The 19,806-nt window shown below is 41.0% G+C and overlaps 1 protein-coding gene across 1 annotated transcript in view; it reads left to right on the top strand.

Annotated features, from left to right (window-relative positions):
* FKBP5 (FKBP prolyl isomerase 5) overlaps positions 1 to 19,806 on the top strand; it is a 100,869-nt gene that overhangs the window by 61,051 nt on the left and 20,012 nt on the right. The window contains exons 4-5 of the mRNA XM_090282284.1: positions 7,224 to 7,366; positions 8,289 to 8,403. Coding sequence (XP_090138410.1) covers positions 7,224 to 7,366; positions 8,289 to 8,403 — 258 coding nt within the window. The remainder of the gene's footprint in view (positions 1 to 7,223; positions 7,367 to 8,288; positions 8,404 to 19,806) is intronic.

The following is a 19,806-nucleotide window of genomic DNA, read 5'->3' as shown; positions in this document are numbered from 1 at the left end:
CATAGAGGGAGCCCGGTATCAGGATAAGAGCTGGGGGCAGCTCTATCCCAGACAGAAGTGCTAGCAGAAGCCGTTGTTCCTTCGCTGACCCCTCCCCCTGCAGGCACATTGGACACCGTAGCTGAGTTGCAAAAAATCTGGATAATGATAATACTGTTTGCCCGACCCTGGTGATTCCCTGAGACCCCACCCAACTTTTGAGCCCACCCAGGCCATTTCCAGTGGCTTTTCCATACCAATGGCTCATGCTGTGAGCTTTACTAAAATCTCCCGAAGGTTCACAAACCCCAAACAAGTAGCATCTGGCCTCAGTGTACTCTCAACTGTAAACCAACTTTTACCCCACCCTGTATAATTTGAAGGAAATGAATCAAGAGATTGACAGTTTACCCCAGATGCTGAGATTTCAGGTTTTTTATTGTATTCTCTTTGCTTTCCTCTACTTTCCCAGAGTTCTATAATGAGTGTTATTTTTTTAATTGGGGAAATGCTTTTTTAAGAAAAGAGTGCCAGTGTTGGTAATTTTAGAAACATGCCTGTGTCGATATCATTCCAGCTCTTCCTTCTGAGTGTTTTATTCAATGAGAAGCTTTAATGTTGTCCAGTGAGAAGAAAAGCAAGGGCACAGGCATGATTTATTTACCTTGGGACTCCTGTGGACTTAATTCACAGGTTGATGTTTCTAGCATCTAAGGCCTAGCATACATATCATCTATGAATTAAGCTTTTTGCTGATTATACCAACCCTCACCCCAAGGCAAATGCTCTTTGTTTATACACAGTTTCAGTGTTCACCACGTTTTGCTTAAAAAAAAAAAAAAAAAAAAAAAAAAAGGAAGGAAGAGAACAGTGCATGTCTTTTTCTCCTCCACTGGCCGTACTACGTTGTGTGTTCCTTGGAGGGAAGAAGGGAATGACCACCTTGTATTCTTAGTATCTAGACAGACCTTTGTTCCTCAGTAACTGGCTAAATGTCTTGAACAAATGCACAGTAGAACCCCCACAATATAAGGATTTCCTGAAGGATTGTGTAAAGTATTTGTCTTAAAATATTACTTGATAGTTTAAAAAAATGTTCTCAGTGGCTGATACTAAAACATAACAGTCTTTGAGGAGCATTAGTGACAGAAAAGCAACCTATTACAGCAGACTTGACATTTCTTTTGATGGTTCAGGGCTTTTTTCACGGTAGAACCATTAGTGGGCATGTGAGTTGATGTAGCCACTTTGGAAGGGCAGTTGGGGGAAATCTATCAAATTGAAAATGCACATAACTTTTGCACTTCTAGGCATTTACTCTCCAAATGAATTTGCACAAAGTAGGTAAACATATATGGACAAATGTTCTTATTAGAGTACTATTGGTAATGTGTTTTCCAATAGGAGAGTGACTGGAATATTAAGCAATCATCGAGAACAAGGTTGGTCTGTTTGTATTTACAGTGGTTATCCTTTCGTCGTCGGCAGCCGTCCGTCTCGAGAGACGATGGCGTAGCTTCCCGAGAGTCTATCTGCACCGCCGAGAATGGCTGTGCAGTCCGACTCGGGAGTGACAATCCCTGGCACACTTGTTACAGGTGAAGGCAGATGGCCGTTGTTGCTGCTGTTGACGCTGCTTCCGCCTCGATCTTTTCTGGACCGCCTCCTCGTTGCGCGCAGCCTCTGCACGTGACGTACCTTGCCTGACCGCGAGCCTCCAGGCTAGGCGGTCGTCTGCTTGAACTTCCCATGTGTTGAGATTGATGGAGCATTGTGTCATGTCCTTTTTGCAGATGTCTTTGAACCGCAGTTTTGGGCGCCCTGTCATCCTCTTGCCTTCTTCTAGCTCGCCGTAGAGGAGGTCTTTGGGGATACGGCCTGCATCCATTCTTTTGACATGGCCGAGCCACCTGAGGCGTCTCTCGCTAAGAACTGCATGCAAACTGCTCATATTGGCTCGCTTCAGCACCTCGGTGTTGGGGACCTTATCCTGCCAGGCGACATGCAGGACGCGTCGCAGGCACCTCATGTGGAAGCTGTTGAATTTCCTGTCGTGCCTTGCGTAGGTGGTCCACGTCTCGCTGCCATAGAGGAGAGTGCTGAGTACGCAGGCTTGGTAGATGCGCAGTCTGGTTTTCTCAGTGAGGCTGGAATTGTTCCATGCTCGCCGGTTCAGTCTGGCCATAACTGTGGCTGCCCTAGCGATTCTCTGGTTGACCTCCAGGTCGACTGACAGAGAGCTCGAGATGGTGGAACCGAGGTAAGTGAAGTCGTTGACAACCTCCAGGGTGTATCCGTCGATGGTGATGCATGGGGGAGTCCCCGTGCCTTGAGCCATAACGTTCGTCTTCGTCAGGCTGATGGCTAGTCCGAACTCCTTGCATGCGTGGGAAAGGCAAGTGACTAGCTGCTGGAGTCCCTCTTCGGAGTGTGATGTCAAAGCTGCGTCATCGGCGAAGAGCATCTCACGGATGAGCACCTCTTTGACTTTGGTCTTGGCTCGTAGACGGGCCAGGTTGTAGAGCTTGCCATCGGATCTGGTGTGAATGAAGACACCCTCGCTGCAGTCCTTAAAGGCGTATTGGAGGAGCATGGAGAAGAAGATTCCGAACAGCGTAGGCACGAGGACGCAGCCCTGCTTTACTCCGCTGCTGACTGGGAAGGCCTCAGAGGTTGCGCCGTTGTAGGACACCGTGCTGTGCATGTTGTCGTGAAAGGACATGACCACAGCAAGCAGATGTGGTGGACAGCCAATCTTCCGTAGCAAGCTGAAGAGACCGCTTCGACTGACCAGATCAAACGCCTTCGTGAGGTCGATAAAGGCGAGGTAGAGTGGTTTATGCTGCTCGTGACACTTCTCCTGCAGCTGGCGTAGGGAGAAGATCATGTCCACTGTTGAACGGCCAGCTCTGAAGCCACACTGGGACTCTGGGTAGACGCGGGAAGCAAGGGTCTGCAGGCGGGCAAGAGCGACCCGGGCGAATACTTTGCCGACGACGCTGAGGAGAGAGATGCCCCGGTAGTTGTTGCAGTCGCTGCGGTCTCCTTTGTTCTTGTACATGGTGATAATGTCGGCATCTCTCATATCCTGGGGGATGTAACCCTCCTTCCAGCAGCGACAGAGTAGATGGTGGAGCGGCTGTAGCAGGACTGGTTTCCCGCTCTTTAGGATTTCTGGAGGGATTCCGTCGCTTCCTGGTGCTTTCCCGCAAGCGAGGCGGTCGATGGCTTTGCTGAGCTCTGCCGCAGTAGGTGGGGTGTCTAGCTCCTCCATGACTGGTAGGTCTGGGATGGCGTTAAGAGCAGTGTCTGTTACGGTGTTCTTCATTGCGTACAGCTCGAGGTAGTGCTCGGTCCACCGCCGCATTTGCTGTTCCTGGTCAGTGATGACCTCACCTGTCTTGGACTTAAGGGGGGCGATCTTGGAGGGGATTGGGCCTGTTGCCTTCTTGATACCTTCATACATTCCTCGTGCGTTGCCTATATCGGCGGCTTCCTGAATGCTTCTGCACAGGTTTAGCCAATAGGTGTTGGCACAGTGGCGGGCGGTCTTCTGGACTTTGTTCCTGGCAGCCCGTAGAGCTTGAAGTGTACTGGGAGTGGGCGTGACCTTGTAAGCCAGTAGGGCCTTCCTCTTAGCCTCGATCACGGGTTCCATTTCTTCCCAGTGAGCCTCGTACCAGTCAGCGTTCTTCCGCTCTTTCTTCCCGTAAGCAATAATGGCGGAGTTGTATATGGCGTCGCGGAGACGTGGCCAATTGGATTCGATAATGTCATCTGCCGCCACTCCCTCGCCGAGTGCATCTTCCATCCTGTTGATGAATTGCTGGGTCTTAACTGGGTTGCTGGCACAACTGGTGTTGATGCGTGGGCGACCCTTCATCTTGGAGTGGTGCAACCTCTTCGGCATTATGCGCACCTTGCTTACCACAAGGGCATGGTACGTGTCGCAGTCTGCACTGTGGTAGCTGCGGGTGAGGAGGGTGCTGCCAATATCCGTTCTTCTGGTGATGACGAGGTCAAGCTGGTGCCAATGGCGGGAGCGGGGGTGCCTCCATGACACCTGGTGGATCTCTTTGCACTTGAAGAATGTGTTTGTCACGCACAGGCCGTGGTGACACGAAAGCTCAAGCAGTCGCTGACCATTCTTATTGATCTTTCCTCTCCCAAAGTTTCCAAGGCAGGTGGGCCAGGCCATGTGGTCGGCTCCTACTCTTGCGTTGAAGTCTCCAAGGAGATAGAGAGCGTTACTTCTGGGGATCTTGGATAACGCTTCGTCCAGTGCATGGTAGAACTGTTCTTTCTCTTCGATGGTGGCGCAGAGGGTTGGGGCGTACGCGCTAAGAATGCTGACTGGGCCGAAAGTTGTTGACAATCGGAGGGTAAGTAATCTCTCTGTGCCTCCTGTGGGTGGCTCTATGGAGTTAACAAGCGTGTTCTTCACAGCGAACCCAACACCGTGCTGTCTTGGTTGGTCCGGAAACTTCCCTTGCCAGTAGAAGGTGTAGTTGGTTTCTCTGATAGTTCCGTTGTCGGCCAACCGGGTCTCCTGTAGAGCCGCAATGTCGATGTTTAGTCGTGCCAGTTCCCTATCGATGACAGCGGTTTTCCTGGCACCATTGATCCACGGAAGGTCTGCAGTAAGTCCGGGGCACATGGTCCTGATGTTCCAGCTAGCGAGACGAAGAGCTGGAGGCTTCTTTCTTGTTGTTTGCTTGGAATTAACTGGTGCGGGTGTTTTTTGGCCCACTTTTCGAGAGGCGCCTCTCTGATCCCCACGCACCCAGTGGGGCAGGCGAGCCATGGTGAGACGGCACCTAATTGGCTGGGGCTGCCCAGCTTGAGGCGAGCGGTAGCTGTCCAGTGAGGTGCGATGACCTCTCCCACCGTCAGAGGAGACCCCTGACGCTCGTTTCCTTCGCCAATCGGATGAGCTTATAACCGGTATCTGTCTCCTCCCGTGTTGAGTCGACATCTTGCGATGACGCTGGAGTGTCCTCTCCAGTGAAACTGAAGCTACAGAGCCTGGGCAGGGTGATATGGAGGGTCTGCTGTTGCCCATGCAGCAGACCCCCCCTCTCTTCGCAGCTGAAGGGTCCAAGGGAAAGACGAAGTCAATACAGCTTGGCTTCAGGTGCGCCGCAGGAGTTGCCGGTGTTGACTACAACGTCAAACCGCCTTAGGGACTCCGGCTCCGGATTTTCTGTCGGGATTTACTCCCTTAGCCTTTCCCCTGAAGAGGTATGCCGCAAGGCAGCGGAGGTTATCCTTTATTCAGTACATATTACATGCCAGGTGCTATGCCATGCATTTGACGTAGTCTGTTTAATAATTACTATAACAACCATTATGGTAGGTACTAGTATCTGTTATTATTTTGAAGGTGAGGAAACTGAGGCACAGAAATTAAATAACTTGCACAAGGTCACACAACTTGTAAGGGGCAGACCTGGGATTCAAATCCAGGCAGTCTGATGTTCAAGCAGACTTCTCTTTGAACCTCTAAAATGCATTTTCTCCTTTCTGTTGATGGAGAAAGGTCGGGATACAGATGGTGCTCGAGACTTGACTTACAGTTTCTAAAGATGTAGAGAAGTAATTCACATTCAGTAGAAACTGGCTTGGTTAGCCTATGATATTTGGTAGGTTTGCTGCATTAAATGCATTTTTGACCTCTGATATTTTCAACTTAACTATGGGTTTATCCAAATGTAACCCCATTACAAGCCAAGAAGCATCTGTTATATATTTCATAAAAAAAGCAGCTCAGAACTGAGTGTGTAGTGTGCACACACTGAAAGGAAACAAAAGAAACAAGTGACTTCTTACGAGGAGGCAATAATGACCTTTTATCTTTCACTTTATATCTTTTTCATGTGTTTTAATTATAGGTGTATATTATATAAAATTTTAACTAAAGTTAGTGTTTCTGTTATTGTGAAAAGTTACAATACTTACTGAAAACTAAGCTGAAGTCATGAGTCTCAAATGCTATATCCCTCCCCTTTCACATACCCTCGTCTAGGGTCCCCTATTCTAATGTCCTACTACTACTGGCTCTCAGTTCAAGATGTTGGCTGTCTTCAGAATTCACTTTCTCTGGGGTTCATTGTTTACCAATCCCACTTTGAATACTTAAGTTTTTGATTGACATAGCACCTTAATTTTGTTATGTTATCCTTTTAAATTATCTACATTTTTCTGTTGTTTCCCGAAGGATTTGAGACTACTTATTTTTAGATGATTATATAGGCTGATATAGTTCTGTAGTTGAGCAGCAGGATTAACTTTTTTTGTCCTGGAATTAGGCAAAAAAAAAAAAAAAAAAAAATATATATATATATATATATATATATATATATATCTGAATTCTATAGTTCTTATGATTTGACAAAAGGACACATACCATTTTCTTTTTCTTTTTAATAGGCTTTTTACCCTTATACTAAATTTTAAGAAAAAAAAAAATCTGTTTCATGGACTTGTTAATGCAATTTATTCTTTTCTGGTTGTTTCTAGTTTGTTTTTGTCTTTCCAACTAATTATAAACTTCCTTGGGATAAATTCCATTTTCTATACTATTTTCGTTTCATCTCTGCCTAGAAAATATTTGCTTATTATTATGGTTGAAATTATAAATTAAGCAACAACTGCAACCCAGCTACATTTCAAACATTATGTTACTTCCACTTTTCAAAGACTTAATCTTTGAGCAGCTGAGAAGTTGATACTTCCATCCTCCTCAGCAGGGTATCTTCTGATAGCCTTAAAAAAAGAAATCACAGTTTCCTAAGTGTGAAGCTTTTACTGAGTTCTTTTGTAGCTCTTACTTCCTACCTGAGTCTGTAGTATAAAGAATTAGAAATTTGTTTCAACTTTTGTGTTAATGACAGTTAAGTCTTTTTATATATGGCCTGCAACTTTTGTTTTAAAAGAGAGAAACTTCCCTGGCCGGGTGGCTCGGTTGATCATCCTGTACACCAAAAGGTTGCTGGTTTGTTGGGGCATGTACGGGAGGCAAAAGATCAATATTTCTCTCTCACATTGTTGTTCCTCTCTCTTCCTCTTTCTCCCTCCCCCCTTTCCTCTCTCTAAAATTAATTAAATGTTTTCTCAGGTGAGGATTAAAAAAAGAGACAACTGGTCCAAAATGAAGTCACTTGTGTTAAGTCCCACATCAGCAAACCAAGACTTAATACTAACATGATTGCGGTTTTAGCCTCTCACCTTTTCCTTTTCCTTAGGCCAAGTGATCAAGGCGTGGGACATTGGGGTGGCCACCATGAAAAAAGGAGAGATGTGCCATTTACTGTGCAAACCAGAGTACGCATATGGCTCAGCTGGCAGTGTCCCCAAAATTCCCTCGAATGCAACTCTCTTTTTTGAGGCAAGTATGCATGGGATGCTGCCTGTTAGCATCTGCGCTCCTGCAGTGCTGGTTCTGAAGCTGCGGGCAGCGGAACAAGGAGCTGAGCGAGCTGTTGAGAATGAGATCCAATTTATTTATTTTGGAGCCTGGCTTCTTGAATTGTTTCCCACAAACCCAAGGGGTGTTTGCCAGTGCTTTCTTATAAGCGTGTCTGTGGCACAAAAAGGTTGTATCCAAATAAACAAACGAGGAGGCTTAGGAATAAAGGTCCTGGTGAATGGTGTGAGTATGGCGTGTTAAAATTGCCTAGAAGACGGGGTGAAAATGTGGGGAATAAATATTGAAATATGACTAAATCAAGCTTTAAGGTACTTTTCATATTATAAAGGTTTACAAATTTGACACTGTGGGGTGGGGGGTGAGAATGTTACTCGTTGTATGTTGAATTACACGTATTTGGCCCAACTTTTAAATTGAGGGGGAAATGCCTAAACAGCACAACCAGGTAACATACATCCTTAAGGAGTTATAGGCCTGATTTCATAGGACTTATTCTTACATTTTAAGAAGGGATTGCATGGGTCTGAATTGGAAAAGTGGTTGTCTCTCTAGTCAAACAAAATATTCAGTAGTTTTGGGCCTGCACTTTGTAACTCTGGCCTTCTGCCCACCAGGCAGTTTTCCTGGTATTTCCTGGCTGGCTTTGCACTGCTGCCCCCAGGAGGTGGTCCCAGACATGTTCATCACATGAAGGTTCTTTCCAGGGATTAAAAAGTGCAGTGTTCCTTTTTTCCTACTCTTCCAATAACTAAGATGCACAGCTAAATATAAAAAAAGAATTTTATTTTGTAAAGTGAAAGGAGAAATGGTTGCCCTTGCCTGTAAGTATCTTAAATCAGCTTTGTTGGCTCTTGTCTCAGCCAAATCTTTTCCTTTCTAGATTGAACTCCTTAATTTCAAAGGAGAGGATTTATTTCAAGATGGAGGCATTATCCGAAGAATCAAACAGAAAGGAGAAGGCTATTCATTTCCCAACGAGGGAGCAACAGTACAAAGTAAGCGCTGCTGTGAGAGGGAACTAGTCCTTAAAAGTTGGGTTCCATTTATGTGGGTGAAATGGAGATTTCTTAAAATCTGTTTGTAGAAATAAATATACTGACTATATCTCAAAAATAGTTTTAAATTTGACATTTGTTTAATAATTATTTCATTTAGTAAATATTTACTCAACATGTATGTGCCAGGTACTACAGACTCAAAAAATGAAATAAAAGAATCTCCCATCGATCAAGGAATTCTTACTCTGTGAACTTCTCAGTGTGCCAACAACTGTGTTAGTTACCATACATGTTCTCTGATTTCTCACTGTAGCCTTATACATAAGATTTATTATCCCAAGATGAGAAGAGGGGGTTTAGAGGAGTCATATAAATTGCCAGTTACAGAGTTACTGAACAGAGCAGAAGCCTGGAATGCCTTTCAGGCTTCTTAGCCAAGATTAAAAAGAAAACAATTCATCATTTTAGTTTGATCACAATTGGATGATAGTGTTCGTTCTATTCTATGTCAGGAGACCTGGGTGCAAGGTTTGCTTTTTCCGTTTATTGAGTGACCTGAGGCTATTTTCATTTTTCATTTCCTAAGTTGAGAGTAAGGATACTACTGTGAGGTCTGCGATGACTGATCATTCCTCCCCCCAGAGCACGTTGTAAATACCACTGTGTACACTGCTTGTCCATTAATATTGTAATCAGCACCTGCCCATTTCTCCAGTACACAGCGAGTGCTTGAGGAGTACAAGCTTCTTCATCTTTTTGTTTCCAGCATCTCACAGTGCCTGACTCGCATTTTTGGTGTACAGTAAGTGCTTTCTGCACGCATAAATGTTTGAAAGAGCTGAAGTACTTCAAAAAAGTTGTGAGAAAACAGAGCATTTATATTAAAACTGAGTACACACTGACACTTCCAATTCAACACTGCAGGTTTGCTCTAGCCTCTCCCTTTGCTTATTTGAAACTCTCTCCACAAGTGAGAAACTTGGCCCTCATCATCCACAATATATTTATTTGCTCAATCATAATATATACAGGAAATAGTTTTAGAATTATCAATTCATGCATGCCCCTATGAAAAATAAATTTCCTAAGTAGGAAATATTTGTGTATAGTTACTTTTGTCATTAGTCTTTTAGCATACATTCAAAACATGTTTTCCAGCTTAGGCTAGTCCTTTATATTTACATTTACATTCCATTTGGGATTCCCTCTACACTCTAGTTAACTTTAATTATTCATTTGTTTTTCTGATATATGAAACATTACCATGAAATTGTAATCTGTAGTCAATCATCCCTCTCTGTACATACCCCACTCCTCCCAATCCCCAGATCCTGTGGATCCCTAAATCTGCTGATGCTCAAGTTCCTTATATTAAATGGGACTTGCATATAGCCTATGCACATCCTCCCATATACCTCTGATCACCTCTAGATTACTTATAATACCTAATACAAAATGCTACATAAACAGTTGTTATACTGTATTGGTTAGGGAATAATGACAAGCAGTAAAAGTCTGTACATGTTCAGTACAAACACAATCATCATAGACCTAAGTACATAGTACATGTCAGCAACAACGTAACTTTTTCCCCCTGAATATTTTTTGTTCACAGTTGATTAAATCTGCAGATGCAGAACCCTTGGATATACCAAAAGATGTACTTAGAAATGTTACTCTGCCCTCATTCTTACTAACCTGTTCCCATTTCTCCATTACTTCCTCCTGTAGGTAACCAACCTCATTAGTTTTCTGGTTTATTCTTGTATTTCTATTGCAGATTAGAGCAGATACATGTATTTTTTTTTCTTATATCTCCATCCTTTTTGCAAGAAGGGTAATATACTATGAATGGAATTTTAAAAATATATTTGAATAATCTATATAATTTTATTTTCTGTTATTAAATATATTAAGAAAGGCCAATGACTGACCTTTTTTCTCTCATCTTGTTAGATCCGTGCTTCTCAACCTTCCTAATGCCACGACCCTTTAATACAGTTCCTCATGTTGCGGTGACCCCCCAACCATAACTAAAGCATAGTGATTAATCACAGAAACAATATGTAATTATATATGTGTTTTCCGATGGTCTTAGGCGACCCCTGTGAAAGGGTCGTTCGACCCCCAAAGGGGTTGCGACCCACAGGTTGAGAACCGTTGAGTTAGGTTATACTGTCCTGGGCAATTTTGGAGTAAATGGTTAATTTTTATTTTTTCTCCCAAAAGCTTTTTTATTTTTCTGGAATAAATTTAAAAAAAAAGATTTTATTTGTTTATTTTTAGAGAGAGGGAAAGGAGGGAGAAAGAAAGGGAGAGAAACATCAATGTGTGGTTGTCTCTTGCGGGCCCCCAACTTGGGACCAGGCCCACAACCCAGGCATGTGCCCTGCCTGACTGGGACTTGAACCAGCAACCCTTTGATTCACAGGCTGGCACTCAATCCACTGAGCCACCCCAGCCATGGCCTGTAATAAATCAATTTTATAAAAATTTATCATCCTGTATTTTTATTTAGCAAGGTTAAGTTGTTTTGCGTTCCCTCTTTGAAACAAGTTAGCTATGTGTGGGAGGAAGACAGTTGACTTACAAGTGGGCCCTGTCAGAAACTAAGATCACATTCTTCTTCCTTGAAGTTTTCTCAGACTTGACTGTTTTGCCATTTTTTATAGCATCGCTCATACACTTAGATTCAAAACCACGTAGAAATCCTAGAACTAAATCCAATTCTACAGTGAAAGTGTGCAATAGACGATGATCATTCATTATAATACGTCTTTATAGATACACAAGAGTTACAAAGTTTCTGTCACTTCTGTGTACAAGTGAGTATTCAGGGGAGGGGGCCATATGGGCTTTGGGAAGAACAGGTTTGGGATATATTTGGAATCTGGATATTTTTATGACTTTACACAACTTTTTTTTTTTTTGTCCTTGAAAATTATTTATTTTTCTTCTTATTCCATCTCCTCTTGATTTTCCAAGGTTGCTATCAATCCAAGAAGTATTTGTTTTTATTTTTTTTATTTTTGGTTTTTCAATTACAGTTGTCCCCTTTTCCCCCAATTTCTCTCTACACAAGTTACTTAACCACCTTGAACATAGTTTTTTTGTCTGTAAAATGGAAATAATGTTTTCACTCACACCCTTTTGTGACAGTTAAATGAAGAAAGGTGCCTAGTACATGGTGGACACTTAATTTCTTTTTTCTACCCTCTATATTATGTTTATATACCATATTTTTCACACTATAAGACACACCTGGCCATAAGACGCACCTAGGTTTAGAGGAGGAAAACAAGAAAAAAAATATTCTGAACCAAGTGGTGTACTAAAATATTTAATAAAATATAACAGTAATACTTCAACCATGTAAAATGAAGAGCAGTCAACAGCGGTACTAAGAACCATCATCACTTATTAACAAATGAGGAGAGACTTTAAGGTTCAAGTACTCTTCTAGTTTTCTGGGAACCCCAGGTCTGTGACGCAATATTTGCTCCGTAAGACGCACAGACATTCCCCCCACTTTTGGAGGGGGTGTGTCTTATGGAGCGAAAAAGATGGTAATTTGTGTTGTTTCTTTAATGTCTTCTTAATAGTAATTTTACATAAATCATATTTCTTGGGGATTTTTGTTTGTTTCTTGAAGAATAAATTTGTGGATTGAATCAAAAGGCTTTTATTGAATGGTGATCTTTTGCTTCCTTTTAGTAGCTTGTTTGTTTTTTGATGTGGAAGAGAAAACTTACATTAGTTTGACAGGATTTAGTCTTCTCAAAGAAATTTTGATTTTTTACTGTCCCTGTCAGGATTCTAATGCTTACAAGGCAATTCTTATATTCTGTTCCAGACTACTTTTTCTTACCTCAATTAAGATGACCATCTTGTAATTTTTATTCGATGCTGTACTTTTTCCATTTAAAACAGTCACTGTGTTCCAAGGTATTCTTATTGACATTATTATGGTGTCTGTTAGTCATCATACTTTTGTTTAATTGGCAGTAGTGGCTACATTGTTGCGTTTAAGCGTTGCTTTCTTAGAAAATCCAGTCTGACTAACAGAATGCTCTTGCCCCAACTCCTGGTCTCTCTCATCTTCTGGTTTGTTAAATTCAGTGCTAGGAGCAGGCACATCCAAGGGCTGGCTATCTGAGGCTCTCTCCTCCCAGTGCCTTCAACCATATTTGCATGCAGAGAATGCAGACAGTGGGCAGTATTTTCAAATGTGAAAATTTAAACAGATCTTTGGGATTCAGATTGCTGGAGAACCAATCCCTCTAACCTCCTTTCCCTTTCCACTGAAGTGCAAGATGGGGAATGATTTCACAAAAGGGGAAGAAGTCCATATTAGTGCTGGAAAACAGGGAGAATAGAAGAAGTGGATCAGCAATTATGAAGAATTTCTGGAATATATAAAGTGGATGAAATTGGACTAATGGAAACTAGACTAAGGAAACTCAACCCAAAACAGGTATAGAGAAGACCTCTACAGAGGTACATACTGTTCTCTTCAGCAAGCCTGGGCAGAACTCCAAGCTCACAGTCAGCTGGTGCAAGGGAGCCAAAGCAGGCTATGGGGCAATCATCGGGGTTGTTATAACAATATGGAGCAGCTGGGCCAGTAAACCTCTAGTGCAGTAGTTCTCAACTTTGGCTGAATTTAGAATGACCTGGGGAGCTTTTAACAGCCTTGTGCCCAGGCTTCAGCCCAGACCACTTAAACAAAAGTTTCAAACCTCAAAGGGTGGAACTTCTCAACCCCTGGCCGCAGACCGGTACCAATCCATGGCTGGTCAGGAACCAGGCCGCATGGCAGGAGGTGAACAGTGGAAGAGGGAGTGAAGCTTCACTAAAATTATTGCCTCAGCTACCCTCCCTCCCTGGTCTGTGGAAAAACTATCTTCCATGAAACTGGTCCCTGGTCCCAAAAAGGTTGGGACTGCTGTTGTCAGGCACAAGTGGTTGTGTGTGTGTGTGTGTGTGTGTGTGTGTGTGTGTGTGTGTGTGTGTGTTAACTCCCCTAGATGATTCTAAGTTTGCAGCTTAGGATTGAGAATTACTGCTCTAGGGTCTTGCTGTGACTTTAGCTCCCAGGCTAAAGCCAGTAAGGCCAGATTTTTAAAATAAAGTAGGGATCTGCCCCAGAAGATTCCACATATTAGGACTTGGACTGGAGATGAGGGTGTAATGTATCTTTGAACTTTTAAAACGGATGTGAAGAGAAGAAAGGTGAAATAGCAGGTGTGCACAACAGTATATATGCTAAAGTATCTTGTTTCTGAAGTAAACTTTTTCACACACCACCAATGGATAAGGAGTCCACAATCTTCCTGTGCATGTTGTGCTCAGCACATAGTACATGCCCAGGGAATGTCTGGTGTCTACAGTTAGCCCACCCCTTTTGGGAAAAGGCCCGTAGTGGAAGTGTTCAACTGCTTAGAAATACTATGCTGGGTAACTATAATCATTTCATGTTGCTTAATCCTTCCTGTATAATATGATCAAAAAACGAAGAATCATTAGCAAATACCATGAAAAAGAAGAACCAAGGTGAGCTAAGAAGAAATGACCTACAGATGGGTCATGTGGCACAGATGGGAAATGAAGAGGGGAGGCAAAATTGTCTGAAATGATTTTCTTATTCCAGGAGAGATTATGCTGATTAATTGTTAACATAGATAAGATTATATATGCCTTGAAATGATTTGTTTTAAATGTAATGCTAGGTACTAGTGAGAAGAGCATGTAGAACTTCCGAACTACCCAGTGAGGACTGGGGAAGTAGAGGAACAAGTAAAATTTGACCAATCCTGTAAATGTAATAAAGGAAAAATAACAAGAAGACATTATGTAGAAAACCTAAAGTAAGATGGTAGGAATAAGTGATATCAGTGATTACAGAAAAATATGGATGGGATTGTCGTAAGATTTAAATAACAACAAAATCTAGCTATATTCTGTTCATAAATAAAAGACCAAAAACTAAATGGCACCAAACATTGAAAATAGAGGAAAGATTTCATGTATGCCCATGTTGAGATCAGATAAAGCTATGAGGTTTTTTTTAGTGTGGTTTTTCACATGCTTTTGGAGTATTTATGAATGTCAGGGCACATTTTGTCCAGTAAGAGAGAGAATTCTTAAGACCATTTTATTTTATGTTTTCACAAAATAATGTACTATGGTCTGAAATGGACAATGTTTATTCTTTCAGATATTTTGGATGTATATAGCTCCTTTTAAAAAGGTATCTTTAAATCTTAAGGTAGAGAAAATCTTAGTAGAAAATAGGCTTTTTTGTTATTAAAGAATCCAGCCAATGGATCTTTTTTTTTTTTTTTAGAATAGTATTAAAAAAACAGAAGCTTCACATCAGTAAAGAATTTAAATAGCTCTTGGAATTTATTAAACATAGGGGTACTAATATGTCAAAAGGAAAATTTTTATAAAGGAAAATTACTACCACTTTCCCTACTGTCCTGTTTCAGATTAATCATTAAATAACTAGGCGGATAAATGGGGATAGAAGGCGATGACTTGACTTAGGGTGGTGACCACAATACAATATACAGATGATGTATTGTAGAAATGGATACCTGAAACCTATACAATTGTATTAACCAATGTCACCCCAATAAATTGAATTAAAAAAGAGAAATCATTAAGTAAATATTTACTTCCTGGTCCTGAACAGTGTGTTGGACACTGTGAGGTACAAAACTACTTCTGAGTTTTCTTCGTACTCTTGACAGCTCTCTCTGTGGAGCTGTTATGTGGTTCCTCATAGCAAGTTCTAAAATATGTTTTATCTGGTGTAAGTACAGGAAAATAATAGCTAACATTCATTGAGTTCATCTCTGTGTATCCACACATAAACCGTGTTTTCACATAGTAGCCGCCCCGCTATATGAATGAATGAATGAATGAATGAATGCCAGGTACTGGGCTAGAAGCTTCAATTAGTACCTAATTGAATCCTCTCAACAACTATGAGTTAACTAATCTCATTTCCCCTAATCTATAGATGAAGAAACTGAGTCAGATCATTTAAATGACCTTGTCCAAAGCCACAATCATTAGGTGGCAAACTGGGACAGGAATCCAGGTTTGATTAAAGTGTAAACCTGTGTAAAGAAGAGTGGTGAGGATTTGTCTTGGTGTAGAATTTATTGCTGTAAGTATGCTTCCTGTTTAGACTGAGATATATGTCATCTACATACATTTTATTCTATTCAAGTAGCCAGCTTCCAAGCCTGCTGTCAGTTAGCATCTGTCCCTCAGTCTCATAAGCAATCTTACAGTGGTATTTTTCATCTCAAATAGTACAAAATGGGGCAGAGGAGGAAGGGAGGTAGTTTGCCCCCAAATTCACCACCATGCTCAGTGGGAACAGTTTCTCTTCTAATCAGTGATTAAATATGCTCTCCTGATTTTAGAAAACCATCTCTGCTTCCTCATTTGCCTCTTCAAGGAGTCATTAAGATCCCCTTGACTCTTGGATGGTCTTGCTCTATTAGGCAGGAGGCACAGGCAGAGACAAACTCATTTGGCATGAATTAGGCAGCAGAGAAAACCCTTGGCTAGTGGGAGTAACCTGTCACAACCTGGTTTTCTCTGGCTGAATGACTGACCTTGTCTAGTAGTAACGCTATTACAACATTCCCACTTAGATCCCTATGACCCAGTAATTGTTTTAGGAGTGAGTGCAAAGCTATCAGACACCAACAACTATAATTAGAAAAGGGGAAAACAGACATTTACCAGAGCTACGTCTTTCGGCTGGAGCGTTTACAGCACTGTTTTTTTTTTTTTTTTTTTTTTTTGGAGCCTCTTTCTCACTTTTGCTTCCTAAAATACAGATTACACAGTTTTTGCATTCCAGTTTTTGTAACTGCAGTACGTACACACACACTTTAATCGGAGTACAAATTGCTGTCAGCACATTGAGTTCATGTGCCAGCCACATTCAGAACAGGGTGTTCTGTGCTCTTCAAAACAAAATTGCTCTAGGGCAGTAAGAGAACAATAAGTCAGAGCTCCAGTTTAAGTGATGTTTTGCAGCAGACGGAGCTCACTTGATGTGGTTACCCTCAGATTACGTAGCTAAGCTTGAGTAATTTGGTTTGGTTTGACTTTGTGGGGTTTGGAGGACCCTTTCCCTTAAGTTGCATAGCCTTTAAGTCAAGAGAAAATGTTGTCCCTTTTTAACTTGTGTATTTCTTTCCCTACCAAAAAAGCCCTAAGTAGAAGCATCCTGTATGTACTTTTCTTCTCTTTGGGCACGTCATAGATCATTTATTTCCCGTAAATTATGCTGGTTGGAATTAGCAACAAACCTCCTGAGCCCCAGAGGCTGAGCTCCCAGTGAGTCATGGTGGTTATTATTAAATATTTATTAAGTGAGTATTTGCGTTAAGAGAGGCAAGGTCAAACGCAGCCCTACCTCTTCCACAGCCAGAGCTGCCATGGTTATCCTTTGTAGCAATCATTGAGACAGTTAAAAAAATAGTCACTGACCCTGTAGGAGCTAGGCACGTCTGCCTCTACAGCCACGAAGGGGGTTCCGTGCTGTGGCAATAGGCATGCATCTGTGTGGCTCCAAGGCTGTGTGTGAGTGCCTGTCAGCAGTCCTGCAGAACTTGTCACACCAGTGTTCCCAGTTTAGAAGCCAGTTAAGAAATGATAGCCTTTGCTTCTTGTAGATGTATGAGTAAAGAATCAATGAGGTATATACTCCTGGAGGCTATGATACCTCCTCTTGTCTAACAGGTGCTGGTTTTATGTATACATATGAACTGGGCGGGGTGAGGGGGGAGGTTGTGAGCATGCAGGTCAGTTTATCAGTTTCAGGTTTTATGGTACTGTACGTAGCGCTTGTTTAGGTCCAACTTAGAAGAGTTAGATTTACCAGAAATAAAAAAAGGTTAGTCCATACATACATAAGGTAGTAAATATTTGTAAGAGTTATTATAGTTTTTTAACCTTTCTATTAGGTGGCTACAAACATTGACTCTTAGACCAGCTGCAATGAAAATTTTTTTTTTTTTTTGCTTAATTATGCCTTCATTATCGTTTGACTTGAACTTTTCTTTTTTTGCTTGCTTCACTTATCTTTCCCAATATGTTTATTAGTAGCCAGTCTTTTTTTCCCCTAATACGATGGGGTATCAGATCTAAAGAGAACTTATGAAATTATTTATAGAATTTTAATATCTATCTAGTACATGCATGAACCTCAGAACCAGGCTAGGAAACTGACACAGGCAGGAATCTTTTGCAGTCTCTGGATTTCCTGTTTTGAAAACACATTCAAATTTGATCACCAAAAACCACAATGAATGTACTGATAATTTCCTCTCCCACTAAATGTACATTCCTTTAGGGAGGAAGATACTTCTAACAATAAGCCTCAGACAAAAAGATTTGTCAACTAAGTTGTGAGCTACTAGGATAATAAATCTCAATACTTGAGGAATTCTGCAGTACATGGGCTGAAATTCACTTGGCTCACTCAGCAAATCTTTTTTTTTTTGAAAGATTTTATTATTTTTTTAGAGAGAGGGGAAGGGAGAGAGAAGGAGAGGGAGAGAAACATCAGTTGGTTGCCTTCTCATACGCTTGCCAACTGGGGACTGAACCTGCAACCCAGGCATGTGCCCCGACTAGGAGTGAAACCAACAACCTCTCGCTCTGCGGAATGACACCCAACCTAGCCGCACCAGTCAGGGCTCAGCAAATCATTTTTCTTGAAAAGTTTCATTGCATTAGTCTAAATTTAATTTTTGTGCAGTATTAAAAATATTTAATGCGAACCTTTCAGAATTTTCAACTCTTAAAAACATCAGCTAGTGCTGATGGAGTGAAAATATCTTAAGCCTTAGACTCCCTGCTTAACCTCTCTAGTACAGGTATATATTTGAAAATAATAAAGTTGAATTTATTTTGAAAATATTTTCCAATTCAAAAGAATTTTCACTGTGCTACAAGTTGATTAAGTTTTATTTTATCTAGAGCATTCCAAGAGTGGATTAGAATAATCAGCACTCACGAGTACGGGACAAAGAGCAAAATTCCTGTTTGCCAACTCCACCGTGAGAATCAGGCCTTTTCCAGTCTGGCCAAACTTCTTAGACTCCATCCTATGTCTGCAGTGGGAACAAATCAGGATGGTATTAATCCTAGTGAGTCAGAAGGGCACTAGTGTCTATATAACTGCTGTTTACTCTTCAGGATTTCTGTCATTTCTCAGGCCCAGGCTAAAGGTAGCCGATCAGATGATTAATTACAGGAATTACCTCTGAACCTGGTTTTTGGCCTATATTGAGAGTTGTATTACTAGGTCATAGAATCATAGAATTTTAGAGCTTCACAGGACCTTTGAGATCATGTAGTTCAAAAGTAGAATAAGTAGGAATTGAATTCATATTTGGAAAATAATGAGCATAACAGAACGAGCCTTTTTTTTTTTTTTAGTTTCTCTAAACCAAGTTTTTGATCTAAAGTAGAGCAACCAGTCCAAAAAAAAAAGCATTTTAGATAATTACTACATTTGAATCTAGGCCATTATATTACAGAAGTAGAAGTAAAAATTTCCTTATGAAAGACAAATAATTATATTGTTGATGTGTTATGATACAAGCAATCCATTTTTCTTATTCAGTAAAAGACCTATTAAACGTAGTTGAAAGTTTCAGAGAATTGTTTATCCTAGAAAAAAAAATCTAATCGACCAAGAAAAATATACATTTTATATTCATTTTTCTTATTTTGTCTTAAAAAAACATAAAAGCCTGATATCTAATACAAAATAACCCTGGAAATGAGCTGAGTGAATTTGAGTGGAGCAAGGAATTAGGCCCCAAGAAACTGATCTTTTCACTTGACATTTTAGAGGTGATGGTTAAGTACTTTGGTTTGTGAAGTTATGGTAGACTGTTGATTCTGTCACACTTTACATTTATTTCTCCCCCAAGGGATATAGCTATGTTAGTTGTTGGTGATGTTGCCTTTGGGTTTTCCATTTTTATTCAAATATATTTGTGAATGAGATTAAGACCCTTAAGGAAAAAAAAAGAGCTGCTGTATTCAGTTAACCTTTGTATATCATTAGGGAGATGGTCATTCAGTTGTTTTTCATCCCAGCCCAGGTATAGTTCTAAATGTTTAAGCTGTTATATACTTGATGGTATATTTGTGGCATTTTGATCATTGTCTGTTAAATAATCTAGTATTCATCCTGTGAGGATACCTCTGCCATATAGAGGGTTTAAATTAAACATATGTTTCACTTTGTTTTATTATCCACTAAACTATCTTATTGATACAGTAATTAGTAATTTGAAGTTTTGAACTGAAAACAGGAAGAAACATAATTGCTCTTAAATTTTCAGACCAGGT

Source organism: Furipterus horrens, unplaced genomic scaffold (genome assembly GCF_987537825.1).
Source record: "Furipterus horrens unplaced genomic scaffold, mFurHor1.1.pri manual_scaffold_6, whole genome shotgun sequence".
NCBI classification, from domain to species: Eukaryota; Metazoa; Chordata; class Mammalia; order Chiroptera; family Furipteridae; genus Furipterus; species Furipterus horrens.
This window is presented reverse-complemented; position numbering and strand designations above follow the sequence as displayed.